This window comes from Emydura macquarii, unplaced genomic scaffold (genome assembly GCF_026122565.2).
Source record: "Emydura macquarii macquarii isolate MOO-44397 ecotype Brisbane River unplaced genomic scaffold, CSIRO-AGI_Emac_v2 contig_378, whole genome shotgun sequence".
Lineage (NCBI taxonomy): Eukaryota > Metazoa > Chordata > Testudines > Chelidae > Emydura > Emydura macquarii.
Genome location: NW_027130515.1, coordinates 183,288 through 206,462, shown reverse-complemented (window position 1 = coordinate 206,462; position 23,175 = coordinate 183,288). Strand labels below are relative to the sequence as shown.

Genomic DNA, 23,175 nt, shown 5'->3' with positions numbered 1-23,175 from the left:
TCACCCAATTCCCAGTAGTATTTATTTCATTAAAAATTTTACTTTTATTAAAAACTTAACTTGGGAGAAATGGAATTAAAGCACTGTTTGAAGCTTGTGCTGCCCACAGGTCTCCTTCAATACTCCCAAATAGCTTTTGCATGGCGACATACTTTAGTGAAGATTCCTGTGCTTGATACCATGTGGGGTTACATAGTGAGCTGTACAATTCGTTATCAGAGCATTCATTCCTGAAATGTTCCTCTTTCTTTTTGTAGAGAAAGTAGCCTGGAAGCGAGCAGTCCGTGGTGTGAGGGAGATGTGCGATGTATGTGAGACTACCCTTTTCAATATTCACTGGGTTTGTCGCAAATGTGGTTTTGGAGTCTGCCTGGATTGTTACCGACTGAGGAAAAACCGTCCACGTAGCGGTGAGTACCATTTTTATCCAACCCCTTTAACCAGCTCGTTTCCTGGGAATTGGCTGGGGTTTTTAAGTTGGGGAGTGCTGATGGGAGAGGCTGGAGGGCTTTGACAGAGAGGGGGAAGTGCACATTGGAGGTTTTTTCTGTTCTGCCTTGTCCTCCTCTGTTGCCATCCTATCTTCCCTATTCTTCAGACTGTATGGATGGTACAGACTGTTTCTCCCTGCCTGTTCTTGACCTGACAGTGAAGCCAGAAAAGAGAGGATGCCTTAGTTGGGTTCATGTGTCTTCAGGGACTGTGGATAGGAGAGTAGCGTTTTTTTTAAGGGGGTTAGAGATGTATGAGAACTGGCGCTGGGGTGGGAGTCCCCTCTGACTGCCAGAATCTGGGACTGACAATGGGATGGATCACTCGATAATTGCCCTGCTTTCTTCGTTCCCTCTGAAGTCTCTGGCACTGGCCACTGCCGGAAGACAGGATACTGAGCTAGCTGAGGACCACTGGGCTGACCCATTTGGGGGAGTTTCCTAATATTCAGTTCATCATGGCAGTAAGGTCGTACTTCAGGAAGGTTCCAGTGGATGCACCTGACAGATTACTTCAAAGACTATAAGGCTAATTTCTGTATCTTTCTTTGAAGACAAAGTTGTCTTAATTCTTAAGCCTCACATAAGAGAATTAATATTTATCACCTCAAGAACATGTCTTAAAAATTGTTGATGAAGAAATATTCTTAAAGAGTATATTAAGAGAATCTTCAAAATCCCACAAATATATTTTGGTTGTACAATACAGTGAATAGAGGAGTTATCTCATTGAGGACTGCTATTTTAATCCTACTTCCTGGCAGGAAAGTAAAGTTGCTGTTGTATAGAAGAATCAAAGTAATCTGCTTCATTTGACATAACAGCAAGTATGAGCCTTTAAAAGTTGTAGAGTGACATACAGTTTAAGGCCAGAAGAGACTACCAGATCATCTGATTTGTCCTTTGTATATCACAGGCCACTAGCACCAACCAGGACCTGCACACTAAACCCAACAACCAAAATTAGACCAAAATATTACAGCCCACAGGAAACTAAACTATTATGTGCCAAGGCAGAGAATAGGAGGGTCCAAGGTACACCAGTGCCTGAGGTCTCTGCAGAGTAAGGGAATGAATGGAGTTTATACTCAATAATCCTGTCAAGTGACCCACATGTTGCGGAGGAAGGTGAAAACATCTCCTGGGGGAATATTCCTTCCTGACCCTATATATGGCGAACAGTTAGACCCTGAGCACATTAGCAAGAGAATGTTTGATGCCACCTCCAAAGTCCCATGTCCAGCTGTGGCCATATCTGGTGCTTCAGAGAAAGGAGACCAAAAAACACTTCCCACAACAGGACACATTGTGGGGGGGGAAATCCCTCCTGATCCCTCAGGTGACTGGCTTAAGCATGAGCTTTTGAGGCATAAGACATAAAATGGAAGAGACCTCCAGGACTTCTGAGCCCTGCCTCCCAACATCACAAGCAACACCATCATACAGTCCCACTCATACATTTGTCTAGCTCTTTCTCTTAAAACTAATGGTTTCCCCCACAACTCCTCTTGGGAGGCTGTTCCAGAACCTCACTCCTGATGGTTATAAGCCTTTTAATTTCAAGGTTGAACTTTTTCATGGCCAGTTTATACTCATTTGTTCTTGTGCCAATATTTTTCTTGAGCTTAAATAGCTCTTCACCCTCCCTGGTGTTTATCCACAACGTATTTATAGAGGTAGCACTGGGCAGCAGTGACCGTGAGATGGTCGAGTTCAGGATCCTGACAAAAGGAAGAAAGGAAAACAGCAGGATACGGACCCTGAACTTCAGAAAAGCAGACTTTGACTCCTTCAGGGAGCTGCTGGGCAGGATCCCCTGGGAGGCTAATATGAGGGGGAAAGGAGTCCAAGAGAGCTGGCTTTATTTTACAGAAACTTTATTGAGGGCACAGGAACAAAGTATCCTGATGTGCAGAAAGAATAGCAGATAAGGCATCCAACCAGCTTGGCTTAACAAAGAAGTCTTCAGGGAGCTTAAACACAAAAAGGAGGTTACAAGAAGTGGAAGCTTGGACAGATGACTAGGGAGAAGTATAAGAATACTGCTCAAGCATGCAGGAGTGACATCAGGAAGGCCAGAGCACAATTGGAGTTGTAGCTAGCAAGGGGCGTGAAGGGTAACAAGAAGGGTTTCTACAGGTATGTTAGCAACAAGAAGAAGGTCGGGGAAAGTGTGGGCCCCTTACAGAATGGCAAGGGGAGGGGGAACCTAGTGACAGATGGTGTGGAAAAAGCTGAAGTACTCAATGCTTTTTTTTTTTTTTTTTTTTTTTTTTTTGGCCTTTGTCTTCACAGACAAGGTCAGCTCCCAGACTACTGTACTGGGTAGCACAGAATGGGGAGGAGGTGAGCAGCCCTCATTGCTGAAGGAACAGATTCAGGACTATTTAAAAAAGCTAGACATGCACAAGTTAATGGGACTGGAAGCAATGCATCCGAGGGTGCTGAGGTTGTTGGCTGATGTGATTGCGGAGCCATTAGCCATTATATCTGAAAACTTGTGGCGATTGGGGGAGGTCCCAGATGAATGGAAAAAGGCAAATATAGTGCCCATCTTCAAAAAAAGAGGAGGAGGAGGAATCTGGGAATTAGACTGGTCAGCCTCACCTCGGTCCTCAGAAAAATCATGGAGCAGGTCCTCAAGATATCCATTTTGAGGCACTTGGAAGAGAGCAAGGTGATCAGGAACAGTCAGCATGTATTCACCAAGGGCAAGTAATGCCTGACCAACCTGATTGCCTTCTCTGATGAGATGACTGGCTCTGTGGATGGGGAAAGTGGTGGACATGATATACCTTGACTTTAGCAAAGCTTTTGATATGGTCTCCCACAATATTCTTATCAAGTTAAGATGTATGGGCTGGATGAATGGACTATAAGATGGCTAGAAAGCTGGCTAGATCATTGGGCTCAACACATAGTGATCAACAGCTCGATGTCTAGCTGGCAGCCAGTAACAAGCAGAGTACCTTAGGGCAGTGTTTCTCAATTGGTGTTCCGTGGAACCCTGGGGTTCCGCGAGATGAATTTCAGGGTTCCGCGAATAATTGAAATCGTGCTGCCAGAAACAGCTGACAGCACGTGCCGCCGAACAGCTGACAGCGCCGCTGAACAGCTGACAGCAAGCGCTGCCGAAAACAGCCGATACCCTCCGCTGAAAAATCCGGGACATCTCCTTTTCGGCGGTGCGGTATCGCATGGCCCCGCAGAAGTTAAAAAGGGTTCCGTGGCCAAATTTAATTGAGAAACACTGCCCTAGGGGTTGGTGCTGGGACTAGTTTTATTCAACATCTTCATTATTGATCTGGAGGATGGGGTAGATTGCACCCTCTGCTAGTTTGCAAATGACACTAAGCTGGGGGGTGGGGAGTGGTAGATACACTGGAGGGTAGGGATAGGATCCTGAGTGACATAGAAAAACTGACGGATTGGGCAAAAAAAAGATTCAACATCACAAGTGCAGAGTACTGCACTTAGGATGGAAGAATCCCATGCACTGCTACAGACGGGGGACCAACTGGCTAGGCAGCAGTTCTGCAGAAAAGGACCTGGGGGTTACAGTGGACAAGAAGCTGGATATGAGTCAGCGTGTGCCCTGGTTGCCAAGAAGGCTAATAGCATATTGGGCTGCATTAGTAGGAGCATTGCCAGCATTTCGAGGGAAGTGATTCTTCCCCTCTGTTCAGCACTGGTAAGGCCACATTTGGAGTATTGTGTCCAGTTTTAAGGCCCCCACTACAGAAAGGATGTGGACAAATTGGAGAGAGTCCAGAGGAGGGCAGCAAAAATGTTTAGGGGTTGGAGTATATAATTTATGAGGAGAGGCTGAGGGAACTAGTTTACTTAATCTGAAGAAGAGAGAAATGAGGGGAGATTTGATAGCATCTTTTAGCTACTTGAAAGGGGATTCCAGGGAGGATGGAGCTAGGCTGTTCTCAATGGAAGTAGATGACAGAACTAGGAGCAATGGTCTCAAGTTGCAATGGGGGAGGTCTTGTATATGAGGAAAATTTTTTTCACAAGGAGGCTGGTGAAGAACTGGAATGGGTTGTCTTCTCATATGAAATAGGATGATCAGGGAAAGCAGGGCCTACTAGCTCTTCTCTAAAACAAATTGAAATTTAAAGGCAACAAATTTAAAATGGATAAGAGGAAATATTTTTTTATATAACACAAAATTAGCCTGTGAAGCTCATTGCCACAAGTCCATGAGGCCGAGAGCTGATTTTTATTTATTTATTTTAATCTGTTAGAGTTTTGGAAGGAATATAATCCCTGAAGGTTTAGAGTACAAATTATCGCTTAACTGTGAGGGGGTTAGCAAGAAACGGTCTGTGGGCAGAATCTTCTATAGTTGCCTTGTACAGGATATTTTGCAACTTTTTCTGAAGAATCGTAATGACCGCCTTTGGAGGGAAGTTATTGGGCTAGGTGTACCGCAGATCCAGTTGAGTATAATCATTTCTGTTTCTAGTGATTACTTTTGCATTGTGCTGGAGTTTTATTCCTGAAGTCACAAAGGATGATAACATCCTATTTGTGATAGGATATTCTTTCCTTTTATTTCTGGGCTTGTAGGAGATGCCCATTCTCTTAGTGTGTGGAGAGTGAAGTATGAATTATTTCAGTGTCTATCAAGGTTAGACAATCAGATTTTGTGTGTGGCTGTTCCAAGGTATGATTTGCTTAGTACCTTTATTGAATATGCATTCTTCTCACACTTAATAAAAAAGCATAAATAATTAAAATAATTTCATATATACGTTTGTATTGAAGTAGAGTTTAAAGGCTTCAATTAGAATCAGGTCTCTTTTGTGGTAGGTGCTATACAAACAGACAAAACGTGTAATCCCTATCCAAAAGATTTTAGAATTTAATTTAAGATGAGATGCTGTAAGTGGAGTATGAAATGGGAGATAAAAGAGTGGGGGTAATTATAAGTTAATGCAGTTATATAGGCTAATAAGGTGGGCACAACTTGATGGCTCAGAATGAGGCTTGTCTCACAGACTGCCTTTTAACCTAGTCATTATTTGTTGGCTGGCATCTGGTAGGCATCATGGGAGAAGTAGATTTTGAGAGATTTGAAGATGGAAAGTGTAGCTGATTTGCGGATCAGTTCAAAGAAGGCATTCTCTGTGTAAGGTGCAACAGGGGAGAAGTGGACAAATGGATGGACAAGGCGGGGAATCATTTGACTGAAGGAATGGGGGATAAAAACAATAAGGAGCAAGGGATAGAATATGAAGAGCTTTAAATATTAGACTAAGAAGCTGGAAGTATCCAAAGGGTGTGATATAATCAGAGCCATAGACAAGCAACATGATGTAGCAGCTTTGTTTTTGTGTGGATTGAATGGATGATGTGGGAGCCAGAAAGTTGATGTAGGTTTTGTAATGCATGTTGATTTTTACTGCAGATCCCTGAGTTACCATTTCACAACTTCCATTTTCACTAAAAGTGAGTGGTGGTTAATCCATTGTTCTTTGTAGCTCTGAGATTAAACTAAAGCAACAATAGTGACATAGAGCTGGTCTTCACTGCATTGTTAGCTCAGGGCATAATTTAGCTTTGCCCCTAACCAGACTTCTTTTCACATACAGAAATATCTAGCTTACATAGTGCTTTAAGCTCAAGCCAGCTGGTTCCTGGGGGTAAAAAGGTTTGAAGTGCAATATAGCTAGTAATGTTGTGGGGATTCAGCAGCTTGAGTTAAAACAGCTCAGCAGCTGCTAATTAAATCACTCTCTGTAACTTGGGTGTTCTGTAGTTGGTTGCTCAAGCAGGGTAGGCAAGTTAGGCTAGCTGGCATGGAGTGACTCCAGTGTATTCAGGGTTTGTTACAGCAGCACAACTATGGTACTGTAGCAATGCTTTTGTACAGCTGTCATGTGGACGCTTCCTACAGTTACAGAAGGAGTTTTTCTGTCACTTTAGGTAATCCACCTCCCTAAATGATGGTGGTTCAGTTGATGGAAACATTCTTTTGTCTACCTAGGCTTGCCTACACCAGGGGCTAGGTCAGCATACTATGTCACTCAACGTATGAAAAATGCCCTCTCCCCCCCACCCAGAAATGTAGTTGTCTATATAAATTTTAAGTGTAAATCAAGCCTAACTTGAGATAACGGTTGCAGTGAAGAAATGCCTACAGAAACATCCTGTTACACTGTAAAGCTTCAGTGACTTTTGCAGGTAGTAACAGATCTGGTTCTGTCCATTTCAGAGACAGAGGAGATTGGTGACGAGGAGGTTTTCTCATGGTTGAAATGTGCAAAGGGGCAGTCCCATGAACCGGAGAATCTTATGCCAACACAGATCATCCCTGGCACAGGTAATACTTGAACTGTTTCCTTCTGGTTTCTAGATATCTTCTTCCCTCTTTTGGGTGGCAGGAGAAAAGGCTATGTGATAGTTCTGTTTTCTAGCTGTCTTCTTATTTGGGAGGGGTTGGGGAGGAGGTAACATGGGGAGGAAAGACATTGAGGAAGCTGGGAAAAAAGAGATGAAAATGAGTTGCTAATACAAGGTGATAAAACATTTCCGATATGCTGCTCCTAAGATTTGCGAATACAAAGTACGTGAATCTTGTTTTAATTTTCAGAAGTATTTTCAAAAAATAACAAAAAGCAGTTTTAATTTGTGTGGAAGGTACTAGTGCTCTTGTCTGCTGAAAGAAAATATAAATTTTCAGTGTTACGATGGCATCTCTGACTGGATTTTGAAAGCCAGTCCTATGTGAGCAGAGTTATGCAATACTCTCAGATTAACACATGCATCTTGATCATGAAGCCTTAAAATTTAGAATTCTTGTTGTGAGTGGGGGATAAACTTGTCCTGAAGTTCAGTCAAGGCTTCGCTTCCTAGATTTTTATTGGCCTATAGTACTAAAACTTGTAACTTTCTTTCTAGCGCTTTACAATATAGGAGACATGGTGCACGCAGCCCGAGGCAAATGGGGAATTAAAGCCAACTGCCCATGTATTAACCGGCAGAACAAATCTGTGTTGAGACCTGCTGTCACAAATGGGATGTCACAGGTATGTCAGCTTGGAATTCATGGGTAGAAATCCTGTTTTTGACCTTGATGGGCCATGAATATTACATTCATAGATTTTTAAGGCAAAACAGGGCCATTAAGTCATTTAGTCTGACCCCTGCATAACATGGGTCAGTTTCTGCTGGATGTCTTGACTCAGTCAGGATTATCACAGCGCATCCCTACTGCTGGAACCCAGAAATTTATTGAGGTGAGTAGATGTTGCACCCATTCTTTGCTAGCTAGATGTCTGTGCTAGGTCTGTTTTTTTTCTTCTGTAGAAGTTGTTAGAAGATTTATGGTATCTCTGCCAACATCTTGACGGAAAAGTACGGAATATGCCAACAATGCATTTACTTTATTTCTCATGGCTTCCTGAAATATTATGCTGATTTATGACACATGCATAGATTTTGCTGTCTCTTTGATAAAATTAACAGAATGATGACTTCAAACACTCACATATAAACTGGTAAAATAGCACAGCAGGACAAAGTTTTGAGAAACAATTTCTTGACACTTCAAATGATTGATTGCTTCTTGGAATAGATAGTTCTAGAACACACGATAGAAGAAGCTATTCTCTATTTAATCCTAAATAACACACGAGTTACTTCAAGAAGGAGTAATAGTTGAGCCACTAAGTAATAGTGACCACATTATAGTTAGGTAGGTTCTGCGTCCTAAGGGAAGGAAAGGTATCAAAAAGTGACATTAAATTTTAGGAAGGGAGATTTCAATAAAATGCGAAGGCCAATCAAAAAGACTGAAGTTAAAAGTAAAGGAAGTAAAAACCCATAGATATGACATAGATGTTACTGATAAAAATGCTATGTCTCAAAAGGCATGTATACTGATGAACAAAAAGGGAATGAAGAAGCCCAGGGATAAACCACTATGGCTAAATGGCACATTAGAGAGGCTATTTGAGCCAAACAAATCTTCCAAAATTTGAAAATCTGACCTTAGTGAAGTCAGTAAACGTGAGTATAAGTTACATCAGGGAAATGTAAGATGTGTATTAGAAATGCCAAAAGGTATAAGGATATTACTGAGAAGCTGAATGGTTTCTTTGCATCAGTCTTCTCTGCAGTGCATATTGGATATACCTGCTTCAATCTGCTCTTTTCTGGCAATAAAAGCGAGGTGCTATCAGAGACTGAGGCATCAGAAGAAGAGATGCTGGAACAAACTGATGATTTAAAATGTAATCCCAGGCCACCTAGCAAAAATATGTAATCTCTCATTAAAAACAGTTACCATCTGAGGAGACTGCAGGATAGCAGCTATGTTGTGCCTATATTTAAGAAAAGGTCTAAGGGCAGTCTGGGGAATTGCAGACCAGTAAGCCGTATATCTGTACCTGGCAAATTGATTGAAACAATAATTTAAAATAGAATAGTATAATTAAGGCCCGACATGATTGTCAAATAATTGTGGCTGAGTTGCAGATAAGACATGGAAAATTGCTGGACCTTTTATTAATTGCGGTAATTTGGAAAAGCTATTTGTTTAAGAAAAATTTGTTGGAACAATATAAATACACAAGTATTATGTTATGCCTGCTAATTTTTTTGATAACCAGACATTTTGATACAACTGTTGGCCATTAATGCATGGGGCTGGCAGCAGAAGCCCTGGCTGCCAGCCAGCCAGCGCTCCCACTGTTGGCTGCCCAGCTGACACAATTGTGCAATTTCCACAATATTGCAAATTAAGTAGGGCCGTAAGTATAATACATTGTGGGTCATGATATAATAGTCTAACCAGCACAGTTTCTGTAAAAGAAAACCGTCTCTCTAATCTATTTGAATTTTCTGACTGTGTCAATACAGTAGTGGATAAGGGAGAATCGGGTGATGTAACTATTTAGACTTTCAAAAGACCTTTGATTAAGTCCCACTCAAGAGGCAGCCAAGGAAAATAGTCATTAATGAGAAATAAACTAAGTATTGTGTGTAAAACAGAACTGAGTGACTAGGCAAGAAAATGGCAAATGAAATTCAATGTAAATAAATGTAAAGTAATGCACATTGGAAAACATAATCCCAACTATACATATCAAATGATGCAGTCTAAATTAGCAGTTAACAATCAAGAAAGAGATCTTGGAGTCATTGTGGATATAAAAACATCCACTCAATGAGCAGCGGCAGTCAAAAAAGAAAACAGAATGTTGGGAATCATTAGGAAAGGGATAGATAAGACAGAAAATATCGTATTGCCTCTTCATAAATCTATGGTATGCCCACACCTTGAATACTGCATGCAGGTCTGGTCGACCCGTCTCATAAAAGATATACTGAAACTGGAAAAGGTACAGAAAAGAGCAACTAAAATGATTAAGGGTATGGAAAAGCTTCCATATGAGGAGAGATTAATAAGACTGGGACTTCTCAGATTGGAAAAGAGAAAACTAAGGGGAGATATGACAGAGGTCTATAAAATCATGCTGGGTGTGGAGAAAGTAAATAAGCAAGTGTTGTTATTTACTCCTTCTCCTAATACAAAAACTAGTGGTCACCAAATGAAATTAATAGGTAGCAGGTTTAAAACAAACAAAAGGAAATATTTCTTCATATAATGCACAGTCAACTTGTGGAACTCCTTGCCAGAGGATGTTGTGAAGGCCAAGACTATAACGGTTCAAAAAAGAACTAGATAAGTTCCTGGAGGATAGGTCCATCAATGGCTATTAGCTGGGATAGGCAAGGATTGCTGTTTGCCAGAGGCTGGGAATAAGTGATGGGATGGATTGCTTGATGATTACCTGTTCTGTTCATTCTTATTCAAGTACTTGCTTATGTCATGCCCATGTCTATTCCCACGTATCTCTCAATTGTTTGTGGCTATTGCAGAAAGGATGAAGGAGAATCCAGTGTCTGCTCAACAAATCTCCTCATGGATCATGTCATGCATCCGCATATGCTATGACCTAGCGAAGGTTCCGCCTCCTTGCCTGACAGTACATTCCACAAGGGTGCAAGCTTCATCAGTGGAGTTTGTGGCACCCTGGTCATTCATTCACACATTTACTATTCACTATGCCATCACACAACAGGCGAGAGGTGACTCTCCTTTTGGTCAGGCAGTCTTACAGTCTGTATCCATGACACCATGGAACTCTGACCCCACCATCTAAAAACATGGCTTGGGAATCACCTATATGGAAATGGACATGAGCAAGCACTCTGAAGAAAAAACAGTTGCTAACCTTTCCGTAACTTGTTCTTCAAGATGTGTTGCTCATGTCCATTCCAAACCTGCCCATGTGCCCCTCTGTTGGAGTAGCTGGCAAGAAGGAACTGAGAGGGCAGGGAGGTGGCAGTTGCCTATATACCGCACCATGAGGGGGCACCAGAGCCGACCTGGCACGTACCACTAGGCAAAAGATTCATGATGTGATCCAGGAGGAGATCTGTTGGGCAGGCACTGGATTCCCCTTCATCCTTTCTGAAATAGCCACAAACAACTGAGTGCTACATGGGAATGGACATGAGCAACACATCTCAAAGAACAACAGTTATGGAAAGGTTAGTAACTGTTTTTCCCTCTGAAGCACTTGGCGTTGTCCACTCATGGAAGACAGGATACTGGGCTAGATGGACCATTGGTCTGACCCAGTGTGGCTGTTCTTATGTTCTTATTGTCATAAGTCAAAGTGGAATTAAATGGTCAATTTTCATCATGGGAAAAGATTAGCATCAGGGTTTCTCAGCATTCTGTAATAAGCCCACTGTTTAATACATTCTGTTAATGATCTGGAAAGGAGAGTGAGTAGTGAGTTAGCAAAATTTTCTTGTAACAGTTATTTAGATAAGTCAAGACGAGAAGATTATTAGGACACAATCAAGCAAGCAATCATGGACAGCATAACAAATGAAACTGTGTCTGCAAATTGCAGGTTAAAATTTGAACTGCATATAGACCTTACAAGGTTCTCAAATTAATTAACTTGGGAGAGGGAATTGGGTATCATTGTAGAGCACGGTGGAGAGGTAGTGTTGCCTAGTGGATAGAGCACTGGACTGGGACTCAGGAGACCTGGATTCTATTTCTGGCTTTGGCCACTGGCCTGTTGGGTGATCTTGGACAAATCATTTCACCTCTGTGCCTCAGTTTCCCTATCTGTAAAATGGGGATAATGATGCTTGCCTTTGTAAAGTGCTTTGAGATTGACTGACTGTTGAAAAATGCTATATAAGAACTAGGTATTTATTAATATTTCCTATTACCTTAATGAAAACCTCTGCTCAATGAGCAGCTGCAGGAATGGAATGGGATTGAGACTAGTATAAAAAAAATCATATAAGGTCTTTGTGTAAATCAGTGGATACAGGATTAGATGAACCGTTGGTATGATCAGTCTGGTATTTCCTGTGTTCCTATGTTTTATTGCCAATATGAAATATTTATTCAAATGTCTAAAATGTGACTATGCCGATCCCATAAAATAAGGTGAGGTGCCGATCCCATGAAGTAAAAACACAAAGTAAGAGAGAGAGGCTGCTCATAAATATATCCTCATGAGGATTAAGAAAACCCTGAATTTTTGTGTTGCTGTAGCATTTAAAGACCACAGTTAGGTATCAGAATATCATTGTTCTAGGCAAATAATAAACAATTGTTGTTGTAAAGAGCTCACACTCTAATCATGTGACGAGCTGATGCGTGGATAAGAAAAAAATGGGGTTTGTTTCACTATTATCTTGCCCTTCTCACCTCCCCACAATCTCAATATTTATTGAATTGGGCTCCACTGTGCCAGATGATAGAGATGTATGCATACAGTCCCTGCCCCATACTGTTTACAGTATACAATAGCATACTGAGAACTGGAGTAGTGGACACAATAATAAAAACTTATAGGTTGCATTATATGCACTTCTAAAAATTCACTATTTGAAAATGCATTGATAAAAGTAAAGAACTGATCGGTCTAAACATTCAAACCATGAAGGGTCTTCAAGACATTTCACGGATCTTTATTGATTTTTTTTCTAGCTCCAAAGCCATGATCTCCACGTTCTAAGCCTTCTACCAGCTTCACAGCCCACTCTAGTGAAGTCTATTGCCATGTCATACTGTTATGGTCTGGTTAATTTTTTCCCCCAAATTCATTTAAAAAAAAAAAAAGACTCCTTCCCAAGAGTCCGCATTTGACTGCAACATGTGTGATCTTTTTTGTTTTTAGCTTCCCAGTATAAATCCCGGAGCATCAGCATCTGGAAGTGGGGGCACCTTCTCCAGTGGGACAGGGGCAGCAGGGTTGGGGCATCTAGAAATGGACATTGTTCCTAAACCTGAGGCCACAGATGGCAGAACTGAGGAGTCTGCAAAAACAGAGACATCGCCGACCAGCAACCCCAGTGAAACAAAATCTAGCAAGTCACTGTGTCCAGAAACATCCCCCTCATCAGCCTTGCACTGGCTTGCAGATTTAGCAACACAAAAAGCAAAAGAAGAAACAAAAGGTGAGCAAAAGATCTCCCCCATAATGTTTGGGAGCAAAGAAATGCTGCTTAGTTACGATCCTTGGAGGGAGTCTCTACTGCTTAGGCAAGACAAGTGTCATTTCTCTGCACTTGCCTCTTTGGATCTTTTTCCTTTAAATAGGCTTTAACAATGTAGAAACATGGTGAAAGATTGTGAAATAACATACACTCAGCTGGAGAGGTGTGGGAGCAGGGAGGGAGGCTGGGCAGATTTATCCCGTACCCATTCTGCTATATGCTGTATCTTTTCTGTGAGGGATGTAGAAATGATCTGATGCAAAGTCTAATTAACATTCACTTCAGATAGAATTAGTTATTTTATGGAAACGGGCTAAAATTAATTGTGATGTTTGACTTGCAGTATAAAGAGTGCATTTCCTAAGCACCTGGAGGCTGAGGGTGTGTTTTGAAGAAGGGGTATAATCCTAAATGAAGATTTAAAAAAACAACCCACAACTAAACATGAGGATAGAAATGTATCATTGCAAAAACGTCTTACAGGGTATAACTGTCAAGAATGTGGCCTCATCACAAAGACAGCATTACATTCAAGAGAGTTTGGGCTAGCTTTTATATACTGTACCTAGCTACAACTACAGGAATCATAGCATACAATTTTATAGTTTGTTCATGATTATCAGTGACACAGAAATTTTTTTTAATAGTCCCAAAAAATCTCTTCTGTTTCTGCTTCAGTTTCATGTTCACAAATGTTTCCATAGTTCTATAGGCCAAATCAACAATAGTGTTCTCTACCGCATTTAAAATCCTGCAAAAAGGATTCTTTGTTCATTCTGAAGAATCCAGAACTAATTTGGAAGGTGAAAGGACCAGATGGTGAGCGTCTGATTCAAACAAGAGTGCAGGTCCTTGTAAATTAAATACTTCAGGTCCAAATCATCTACTGGACCCTTCAAATTCTTAACCCACCATGATGTGTTAAGACTATTGGTGAGACCTTGCTGAAACAAGATGTTTAAGTTTACACAAGATGCCTCATCTAGTATTTTACAGTATCATTCCTGAGCCTTAACATCCAGGTAAACGGTTCTGTGGTTTGTCTCAGGATTATAGATATGTTATATTGGAGGATAATACTTGGACAGTCATCTTCTCAGAACTTTCCCTTTTGTGATTCTTTAATGATGCATGTCTCACCCAGTTTTGATTTATCTTCCTTACAGAAGCTGGATCCCTGAGATCGGTGCTCAATAAAGAATCCCATTCGCCCTTTGGATTGGATTCCTTCAACTCCAGTACAAAGGTTTCTCCATTAACCCCCAAACTGTTTAATAGTCTCTTGTTGGGCCCGGTTGCATCTAGTAACAAAACTGAAGGCTCCAGTCTCAGAGATCTGCTACACTCTGGGCCAGGAAAGCTGCCCCAGGTACCATTAGATACAGGAATCCCTTTTCCTCCAGTCTTTTCTGCAGCTTCCACGGTGAGTAATGTTGTCTTTCCTGCCTTTCTTCCTACAAAGGGGTCTGTTCTAAGGGGAATTCCTTAGGGCCGAACTGTCTTATCTGCATTTCAACAGAATTCCTTCTGGATATGTGGTAGAAACAAAAGCGTTATTTTTCAAAAGTGCTGTAAGATTGAACACAGTTGTTTTTATAGGGTTCATTTGGTGCAGTCATGAAGAAATTCTCCTGTCAGGGAGGGGGCAGGAAAGCCTGGTGTAGAAGCAGTCTTTTCTCAGAGGTCCTGTTTATTTAAGTCCATTTTATATCTGGTATTGGTTGAGGGGATTAAGATATTGGGACAAACTTCTAGAGGCAATTAGGAGCATCAAGAGTCTGAATATCATAAGAAACAGCGCAAAACTTTCCTCTTTAAAAAGGCCTTTCTGTCCTAAGAATGACACACACTGATCCACACCCTTCTACTAAAAAAACCCCAACCAACCTCTACACCAAAACAATAAAGAACATTTAAACAATCAAAACCAAAACCATTACCCCCCCAGACTTTTTATCCCAAAAAGAAATTCCAGAGGTTCCATGAAATCCACTAGGGACTTCACTGTTGCTGTTGATTTTTATGTGGAAGATACTCAAACAATGCTGATGGCTGGTGGCTGACAGACTGTGTAACTGAGGAACAAGGAAATAATGACCTAATATTTATAGCAGGATACTTAAACTTTGCATCAGTTAGGGAAGATGAGGTCTTAACAATAGCTTAGGTTGTTTGCTGTAGGTGGAGAGTAGAATGGAATGTGTTAAAAGGGAGAGCAGTTCATTGCCACAGAAAGCCAGGGCCAGTAGTTGTGAATAGATTTTTAAAAGGCTCTGAAAATATTATGACATTAAGAACATATGTAGCTCTGCAGACTAGGATGATGCAGATAATCAACACATGCTTCAAAGCAAAGATGATTGCTTCAGGAGTCAGGAATGAATGTTCCACACTCCCCCCATTTCCTTTAACCACATACAATCCCTGGCAACACTGCACAGTAGACAAGGTGTATTATGGTTTCTTCACCTTCCTCAGAGAATTAACAATTTTCACTGTTGCTCTTCAACTACATAGATAGGGCAGAGTTAAGGTTGTTTAAGTTCCTTGTAGTGATTCCATGCAGTATCTATGTGATTAAGACAGTGGTTCTCAACTTTTTCCATATGGGGACTGAGCCAGGCTCCCCTGCTGCTTAGCAATAAGGGTCACAGCATTCCACTCCTGAAGAGAAGCATTCAGAGCGATCCAGTGCTGGTCAGTGAAATATTCCCTGGATCAGAGCCAAATGCATCAAGAAAAATCCATTGCTGCTTCTCTGAGCTCAAACACTCAATTAAAAACTTTGCTATGTGAAAGCCAATGAATTTCAGCATGGAGTAGAAGCTGCCAATGTCAACTACCCATTTATTTATGTAAGATAGCAAAGAGCGCTTTACTAGGCTTTCCTTTATTAAAATTCACAACTTTTACAGCCTCTTTCACTTGCATCTGCCTTGCCTCTAAAACTTCCCAGTGAATTGAACAGCGAATCCAAATGGTTTGGAGTGTAATCAGCAGTTCTCTAGCAAACAAGGTCACTGATTTTTGTTGTAGTTTGAGCATCATTAGTGCAAATACACATGTCATTGCCAGTCCAAACTTGCTGCAATGATTGATTGTCGCAAAGCTTCAAAGACATTTTTTCCCCTGTAGCATGTCCTGTCAGTCCACTGTGAAGCAGGCAGTCCTCATCTATGGATCCTTTCCACTAAGACCGGACATATGTTGAGTAGAGGAAGACACATGTAGTTGCATACAGTTGTATTGAAAAATATTGACTCTTCTGAACAGTATAAACAGCTGTTCTTGAACATCTGTGGTCATGTCATGGTTTTGTCAATTGACTGCATAATTGGAGAGGGAAGTAGCATTGGATTGACTGGCAATAGCAGATCCCAGCATAATACTGACATTCAAGACATTGGGTGTAATCGTTGTTTTCCCAGTTATGAGGCTTCGTTACTTTCAGTACTCACTGTGACACAGTGTAACCTATGAAGGGCTTCCATGTTTGTGGCATGGCTATTAGCTCTTCTGATTTTTTTTCAACCTATAAGCTTTCATTTAAAGAATTCAGTGGGATTCTTTCATAGAAATGGTTGGTTGGTTCTGTATTTGGGGGAAAATATAGATGATGTAGTTATATGATGATAATGAAACACTTTCAGTTCCAATAGTAACTCTGTAGGATGTTAAACAGCAGTTACTAAAAATCAGACACTTTTTTAAATCAGCCAACCTGGATAATGTGGATCCAAGAGTTTCAAAAGAGCTGGCTGAGGAGCTTGCAGGACCATTAATGTTGATTTATAATAAGTCTTGGAACACTGTGCCAATCTTCTGGAACTTCCCCAATGTTAGCTTTCTTCCAGTATTTAAGAAGGGAAATAGGGAGACCTGGGTAATTACTTGCTTGATATCAATCCTGGATAAAGGAACAGCTGATAAGGGGCTCTATTAATAAAGAATTAAAGGAGGGCAATATAATGCCCATGAACTTGGGTTTATGGCAAATGGTTTCTGTCAAACTAACTTGATACCTTTATCAAAGTTTTAATCTCATCAAAAAAGTAATAGTATTGGGGGAAAGCCAATAGATGTAGAGGAGCACATGGTTTGGACAGAGACATCCTTTAGTGTAGGATCTATTGATGGAGATTCTCTATATCTTAGTAAGGAGGACAGGATGGAAGATGATAAAATGAGTAGGATCTGATGAGAAACAGTCCAATGAAAGAGTCTCATTCAATTACATCATATAATGGCAGACAGCTAAAAAGTAACAATTTTATAATCGCTTATATACAAATGCTAGAAGTCTAAATACTAAGATGGGTGAACTTGAGTGCCTTGTATTAAATGAGGATATTGATATAATAGGCATCACAGAAACTTGATGGAATGAGGATAATCAGTGGGACACAGTAATACCAGGCTACAAAATATATCCGAAGGACAGAATAGGTTGTACAGGTGGAGAAGTGACACTATATGTGAAAGAAAGCATAGAGTCAAATGAAGTAAAAATCTTAAATGACCCAAACTGTACCATAGAATCTCTATAGATAGTAATTTCATGCTTGAATAATAAGAATATAGCAGTAGGGATATACTCTCGACCACCTGACCAGGATGGTGATAGTGACTGTGAAATGCTCAGGGGAGATTAGAGAGGCTATAAAAATAAAAAACTCAATAATATTGGGGGATTTCAGCTAGTCCCATATTCACTAGGTACATGTCACCTCAGGATGGGATGCAGAGATAGTGTTTTGACACCTTAAATGATTGCTTCTTGGAGAAGCCAGTCCTGGAACCCACAAGAAGAGAGACAATTTTTGATTTAGTCCTAAGTGAAACACAGGATCTGGTCCAAGAGGTGAATATAGCTAAGCCACTTGGTAATAGTGACCATAACATAATAAAATTAAACATCCTGGTGAGGGGAGGGAACACCAAAGCAGCCCCCATGGTAGCATTTAATTTCAGAAAGGGGAACTATACCTAAATGAGGAAGTTAGTTAAACAGAAATTAAAATGTACATTGCCAAAAGTGAAATCCCGGCAAGCTGCATGGAAACTTTTTTTAAAGACACCATAATAGAGGCTCAATTTAAATGTATACCCAAATTAAAAAACATAGTAAGAGGACCAAGAAAACTGCCACTGTGGCTAAACAACAAAGTAAAAGAAGCAGTTAAAGGCAAAAAGGCATTCTTTAAAAAGTGGATGTTAAATCTTATTGAGTAAAATAGAAAGAAGTATAAACTCTGGCAAGTGAAGCGTAAAAATATAATTAGGAAGGTCAAAAAAGAATTTGAAGAACAGCTAGCCAAAGACTCAGAAAGTAACAGCAAAAATGTTTTAGTACATCAGAAGCAGGAAGCCTGCTAAACAACCAGTGGGGCCACTGGACAGTCGAGGTTTCAGGGAAGACAAAGTTGTTGCACAGAAGCTAAATGAGTTCTTTGCCTCCATCTTCACTACAGAAGGTATGAGAGAGGTGCCCACACTTGGGCCATTCATTTTAGGTGACAAATCTGAGTGACTGTCCCAGATTGAGGCATCAGTAGAGGTGGATTTGGGACAGACTGATAAACTAAACAGTAATAAGCCAGCAGGACCAGTTCTGAAGGAGCTCAAATGTGAAATTGCTGAACTACTAACTGTGGTATGTAAAGATGACTGAAAGATAGCTAATACGATGCTAATTTTTTAAAAAGGCTCCAGAGGCCATCCCGGCAATTACAGGCCAGTAAGCCTAACTTCAGAACCAGGCAAATTGGTTGAAACTATATTAAAGAACAGAATTATCAGACACATAGATGAACACGATTTGGTGAAGCACTATTTCTCCTTACCAAAACCATGTTTACTCTTCCCCAACAATCTACTTGAATTCTTTGAGGGGGTCAGCAAGCATGTGGACAAGATGATCCAGTGGATATAGTGTACTTAGATTTTTAGAAAGCCTTTGACAACGTCCCTCACCAAAGGCTCTTAAGGAAAGTAAGCTGTCATGGGATAAGAGGGAAGGTCCTCTCATGAATCAGTAAATGGTTAAAAGATAGGAAACAAAGGTAGAAATAAATGGTCCATTTTCAGAATGGAAAGAGGTAAATAGTGGTGTCCCTCAGGGGTTTGTACTGGGACCAGTACTGTTCAGCATTTTCAGAAATGATCTGGAAAAAGGGATAAACAGTGCGGTGGCAAAATTTGCAGATAGAAAACTACTCAAGAAATTTAAGTCTAAAGCAGAGTGCAAAAGTGTTTCAAAGGGATCTCACAAAACTGGGTGACTAGACAACAAACTGGCAGATGAAATTCAATGTTGATAAATGCAAAGTAATACACATTGGAAAACATGGCAACTATACATATCAAATGATGGGGTCTAAATTAGCTGTTACCACCAAGAAAGAGATCTTGGAGTCACTGTGGATAGTTCTCTGAAAACATTCACTCATTGTGCAGCCACAGTCAAAAAAGCAAACAGAATGTTGGGAATCATTAGTTTCCATCAGGGTGGAGGGGGAGCAGTTGTCTGCTGAGTTTGAACAGCCAGGTGGTAGGGTTGGAGGTCTTGAAAGAGTGTTTTAACTGTGAGTCACAGAAATGCTTTGTGGTGGACTGCTCTATGTAGCCCTGCTGTTTTGGATCCTCTTTCCCCCCTTTCTTGAAGATGGACACTATATTTGCTTTTTTCCAATCAGGGACCTCCCCCAATTGCCACGAGCTTTCAAAGATAATAGCCAATGGCTCTGAAATCACATCAGCCAACTCCCTCAGCACCCTCGGGTGCATTGCTTCTGGCCCCATGGACTTGTGTATGTCCAATCTTTCTAAATAGTCTTGGACCTGTTCCTTCAGCACTGCGGGATGTTCGCCTCCTTCCCATTCTGTGCCGCCCAGTGCAGTAGTCTGGGAGCTGACCTTGTCTGTGAAGACAGAGGCAAAAAAGGCATTGAGTACCTCAGCTTTCTGCTCATCCTCTGTCACTAGGTTGCCTCCTGCATTCTGTAAGGGGCCCACACTTTCCCTAATCTTCCTATTATTGGTAACATACCTGTAGAAACTCTTTTTCCCTTTCACTTCCCTTGCTAGCTGCAACTCCGGTTGCACTTTGGCCATCCTGATTTCATTCCTGCATGTTCGAGCAGTATTTTTATAATCCTCCCTATCATCTGACCAAGCTTCCATTTGTTGTAAACTTCTTTTTTTGTTTCAGCTCACCAAAGACTTCTTTGTTAAGCCAAGCTGGGCACCTAGCATATTTGCTATTCTTTCTGCACATCCCTGAATGATCCCTGATTCCTAATACACCCAAATTTCTCCTCCAAGCACCATCCTCTCATCCACACATGGAGAACCTGCAGTTCTGACTGTCTGTTCTTGCACATGGAACTGGAAGCATTTCAGAGAATGCTGCCATGGAGGTCCTGGACTTCAATCTCTTATCTAGCAGCCTAAATTTGTCAACCAGGACCTATTTCCTGCCTTTCCCTATGTCATTGGTACCTACATGTACCACAATCACCAGCTTCTCCCCAGCACTACGCATGTCTGTCTAGATGTCTCAAGAGGTCCACAGCCTTTGCACCCATCAGGCAATTTAGCATGTCGTTCTCCCAGTCATCACATACCCCACTATCTATATTTTTAATAGTCAAATCCCCCATTACTATTATCTGTCTTTCCTAATGATGGGGTTCTCTCCCCTGGAGGGACCTCTGTGCAGGAGAATACCGTGACATCATCTGGAAAGAGGGTTCCCAGTTATGGGATCATTTCCCATTACATTATTGACTTCTATTTAGTTTGTGATCCACTATAACCCCCAGATCCTTTTCTATAGTACTCCTTCCTTGGCAATCCTTTCCCATTTTGTATTTGTGCAGTTGATTATTCCTTCCTAAGTATAGTACTGTGCATTTATCCTAACTGAAGGACATTTGTCATCCTATTTATTTCAGACCACTTTTCCAATTTGTCAAGATAATTTTGAATTCTAATGTTGAATCCATGCTTTAAATGCAAAACTTAAGTTAAAACGTAGTATGTTAACAAATATGAATGGCTGTATCATAACGCAAACGGGGCCAAATTAAGGTTGAATAGTCCCTCATCTGGAACGATTAATTTTAAAGCCAGAAAGGGGACAGTGATCTAGTCTAACCTGCATAACACAAACCATAATATCTTATCCCATCGTTTCTTCATGAAGTCTAAACTTCTGTTTGAGCAGCAACCTGTTTTAGAATGATGTCCAGTCTTGAGTCAAAGACTTCAGCTGATGGAAAATCGACCATGCCAACCATTAAATTGTTCCAGTGGTTAATTACTCTTTTTTTAAAATGTGTGCCTTTATTTCCAAAGTGTGAATTTGTCTAGTTTCAGCTTCCAACCACTAGAACTTGTCTTGCTTTGCTTGCTAGTTTAAAGAACAATCTGCTATCAGAAATCTCTTGTTCATGGAGGTGCTTGTATAACATGATTAACTAACTGACCTCCTTACCTTCCTTTGGATGAACTAAATAGATTGAGCTTAAGTCTCCCACTATGAGACATTTTCCAGACCTCAAATAATTTTTTAGCTCTTTTTGAACCTTTATCCAAATTTTGAACATCCTTTTTGAAGTGTGGACACTAGAATTGGACACAGTATTCAAGTAATGGTCTCACTAATGCTGTATTTGGAAATAATACTGCTTTCCTATTCTTACTTGGTATTCCCCTACTTATATATCCAAGGATCACATTTGCCCTCTTAGCTGGGAAGTTGGGGGAAGCAGGAACAACAAAAGCAAGATATCTAAGTTACATTTTGTATATTCAATATTGTTTTAAATGTTAGTGAAGTATGGGAGAAAACAAACGTTTAATAACTTTAAAGTAATAAAATGTGTGTTTGGGGGTGGGGTGGGGGAGGTTTGGCTTGAGGTGTTATTCACCTTAGCTGGTAAACTTCCTACTTAGGCTAGCAGATAGTTTAGCAAATTTTCCAAGCCTTAACTGTAGAGGATAGTCCATAGCACTCCTAACTTTGTACTGACTTGTTCACAGGTTCTTATGCTAACAAGATTTCCTTGGTTGAAAGACAAGAGGCTGTTACAACGAAGAGCTGTTTATCCTTATGTAAGACAAAACGTATCCTGTGGGTTTGTATCTTCTAGGGGGCCAAGGGCAAAGCCAGTCTGCCCAACTTCCTGGATCATATAATTGCTTCTGTGGTGGAGAATAAGAAAACATCTGATGCTGCAAAACGAGCAAGTAGTTTGGCTGACACCCAGAGAGAGGTGAAGGAAATGGTAATGGGTTTAAATGTGCTGGATCCACACACCTCCCATTCCTGGCTCTGTGATGGGCGGCTCTTGTGTCTTCATGACCCCAGCAACAAAAACAACTGGAAGATCTTCAGGGAGTGTTGGAAACAGGGCCAGGTAAGTGAAGATAAATATGCAGGCTTTCTCACTGGAGACCCTGGTGTAGGTATTTTGAAAATAGTATTGCACTTACAACCTGCGGGCTGCTGTAAACTCTTCTACTCCTGCTCCTGAAGGTCAATGCCTGCCATTGTGTGTGCCATATGAGGGAGGGTATAAAATAGTTGAATTTTGTAGCATTCCATGTGACTATTTGAAAGGAATATTTCTTATCATACAGCAGCAGATGCTCTTAGATTAGAAGTATAGACTTATCTAGTTACATATACATTGCTTCCTCAGATCCCCTTGTGATGGGGCAGTTATGGACTCAGGCTAACCTCCAAGGACAGCTGCACACTGTCTGAAGCTGAAATTTGATATGCCAACTTTGCCTCTGTAATAGCTTTTTTTGCTTGATGTGCAAAGATTGGATTTGTGTGTAAATGAAGCGGTTTTCTTCTATGTGGTGTTGGCCAAGAATTTCCAGCCCTTGAGAATGAGGGAGATTTGGCTAATCATGGAATGAGCACCTGCCTTTCTTTCCACAGCCTGTACTGGTTTCTGGAGTCCATAAGAAGCTGAAGTCAGAGCTCTGGAAACCAGAGGCCTTCAGCCTGGAATTTGGAGATCAGGATGTTGATCTGGTGAACTGCAGGAACTGCGCCATAATTTCAGATGTGAAAGTCCGTGACTTCTGGGATGGCTTTGAAATCATTTCCAGTAAG

The 23,175-nt window shown here is 40.9% G+C and overlaps 1 protein-coding gene across 3 annotated transcripts in view; it reads left to right on the top strand.

The window, feature by feature from the left end:
• The window catches only part of KDM3B (lysine demethylase 3B), a 94,243-nt gene that overhangs the window by 57,332 nt on the left and 13,736 nt on the right, over window positions 1-23,175 (top strand). For all 3 annotated transcript variants that reach the window (XM_067534754.1, XM_067534746.1, XM_067534737.1), the window contains 7 exons: window positions 258-410; window positions 6,718-6,825; window positions 7,404-7,531; window positions 12,725-13,004; window positions 14,210-14,466; window positions 22,199-22,465; window positions 22,999-23,170. In XM_067534754.1, coding sequence (XP_067390855.1) covers window positions 258-410; window positions 6,718-6,825; window positions 7,404-7,531; window positions 12,725-13,004; window positions 14,210-14,466; window positions 22,199-22,465; window positions 22,999-23,170 — 1,365 coding nt within the window. The remainder of the gene's footprint in view (window positions 1-257; window positions 411-6,717; window positions 6,826-7,403; window positions 7,532-12,724; window positions 13,005-14,209; window positions 14,467-22,198; window positions 22,466-22,998; window positions 23,171-23,175) is intronic.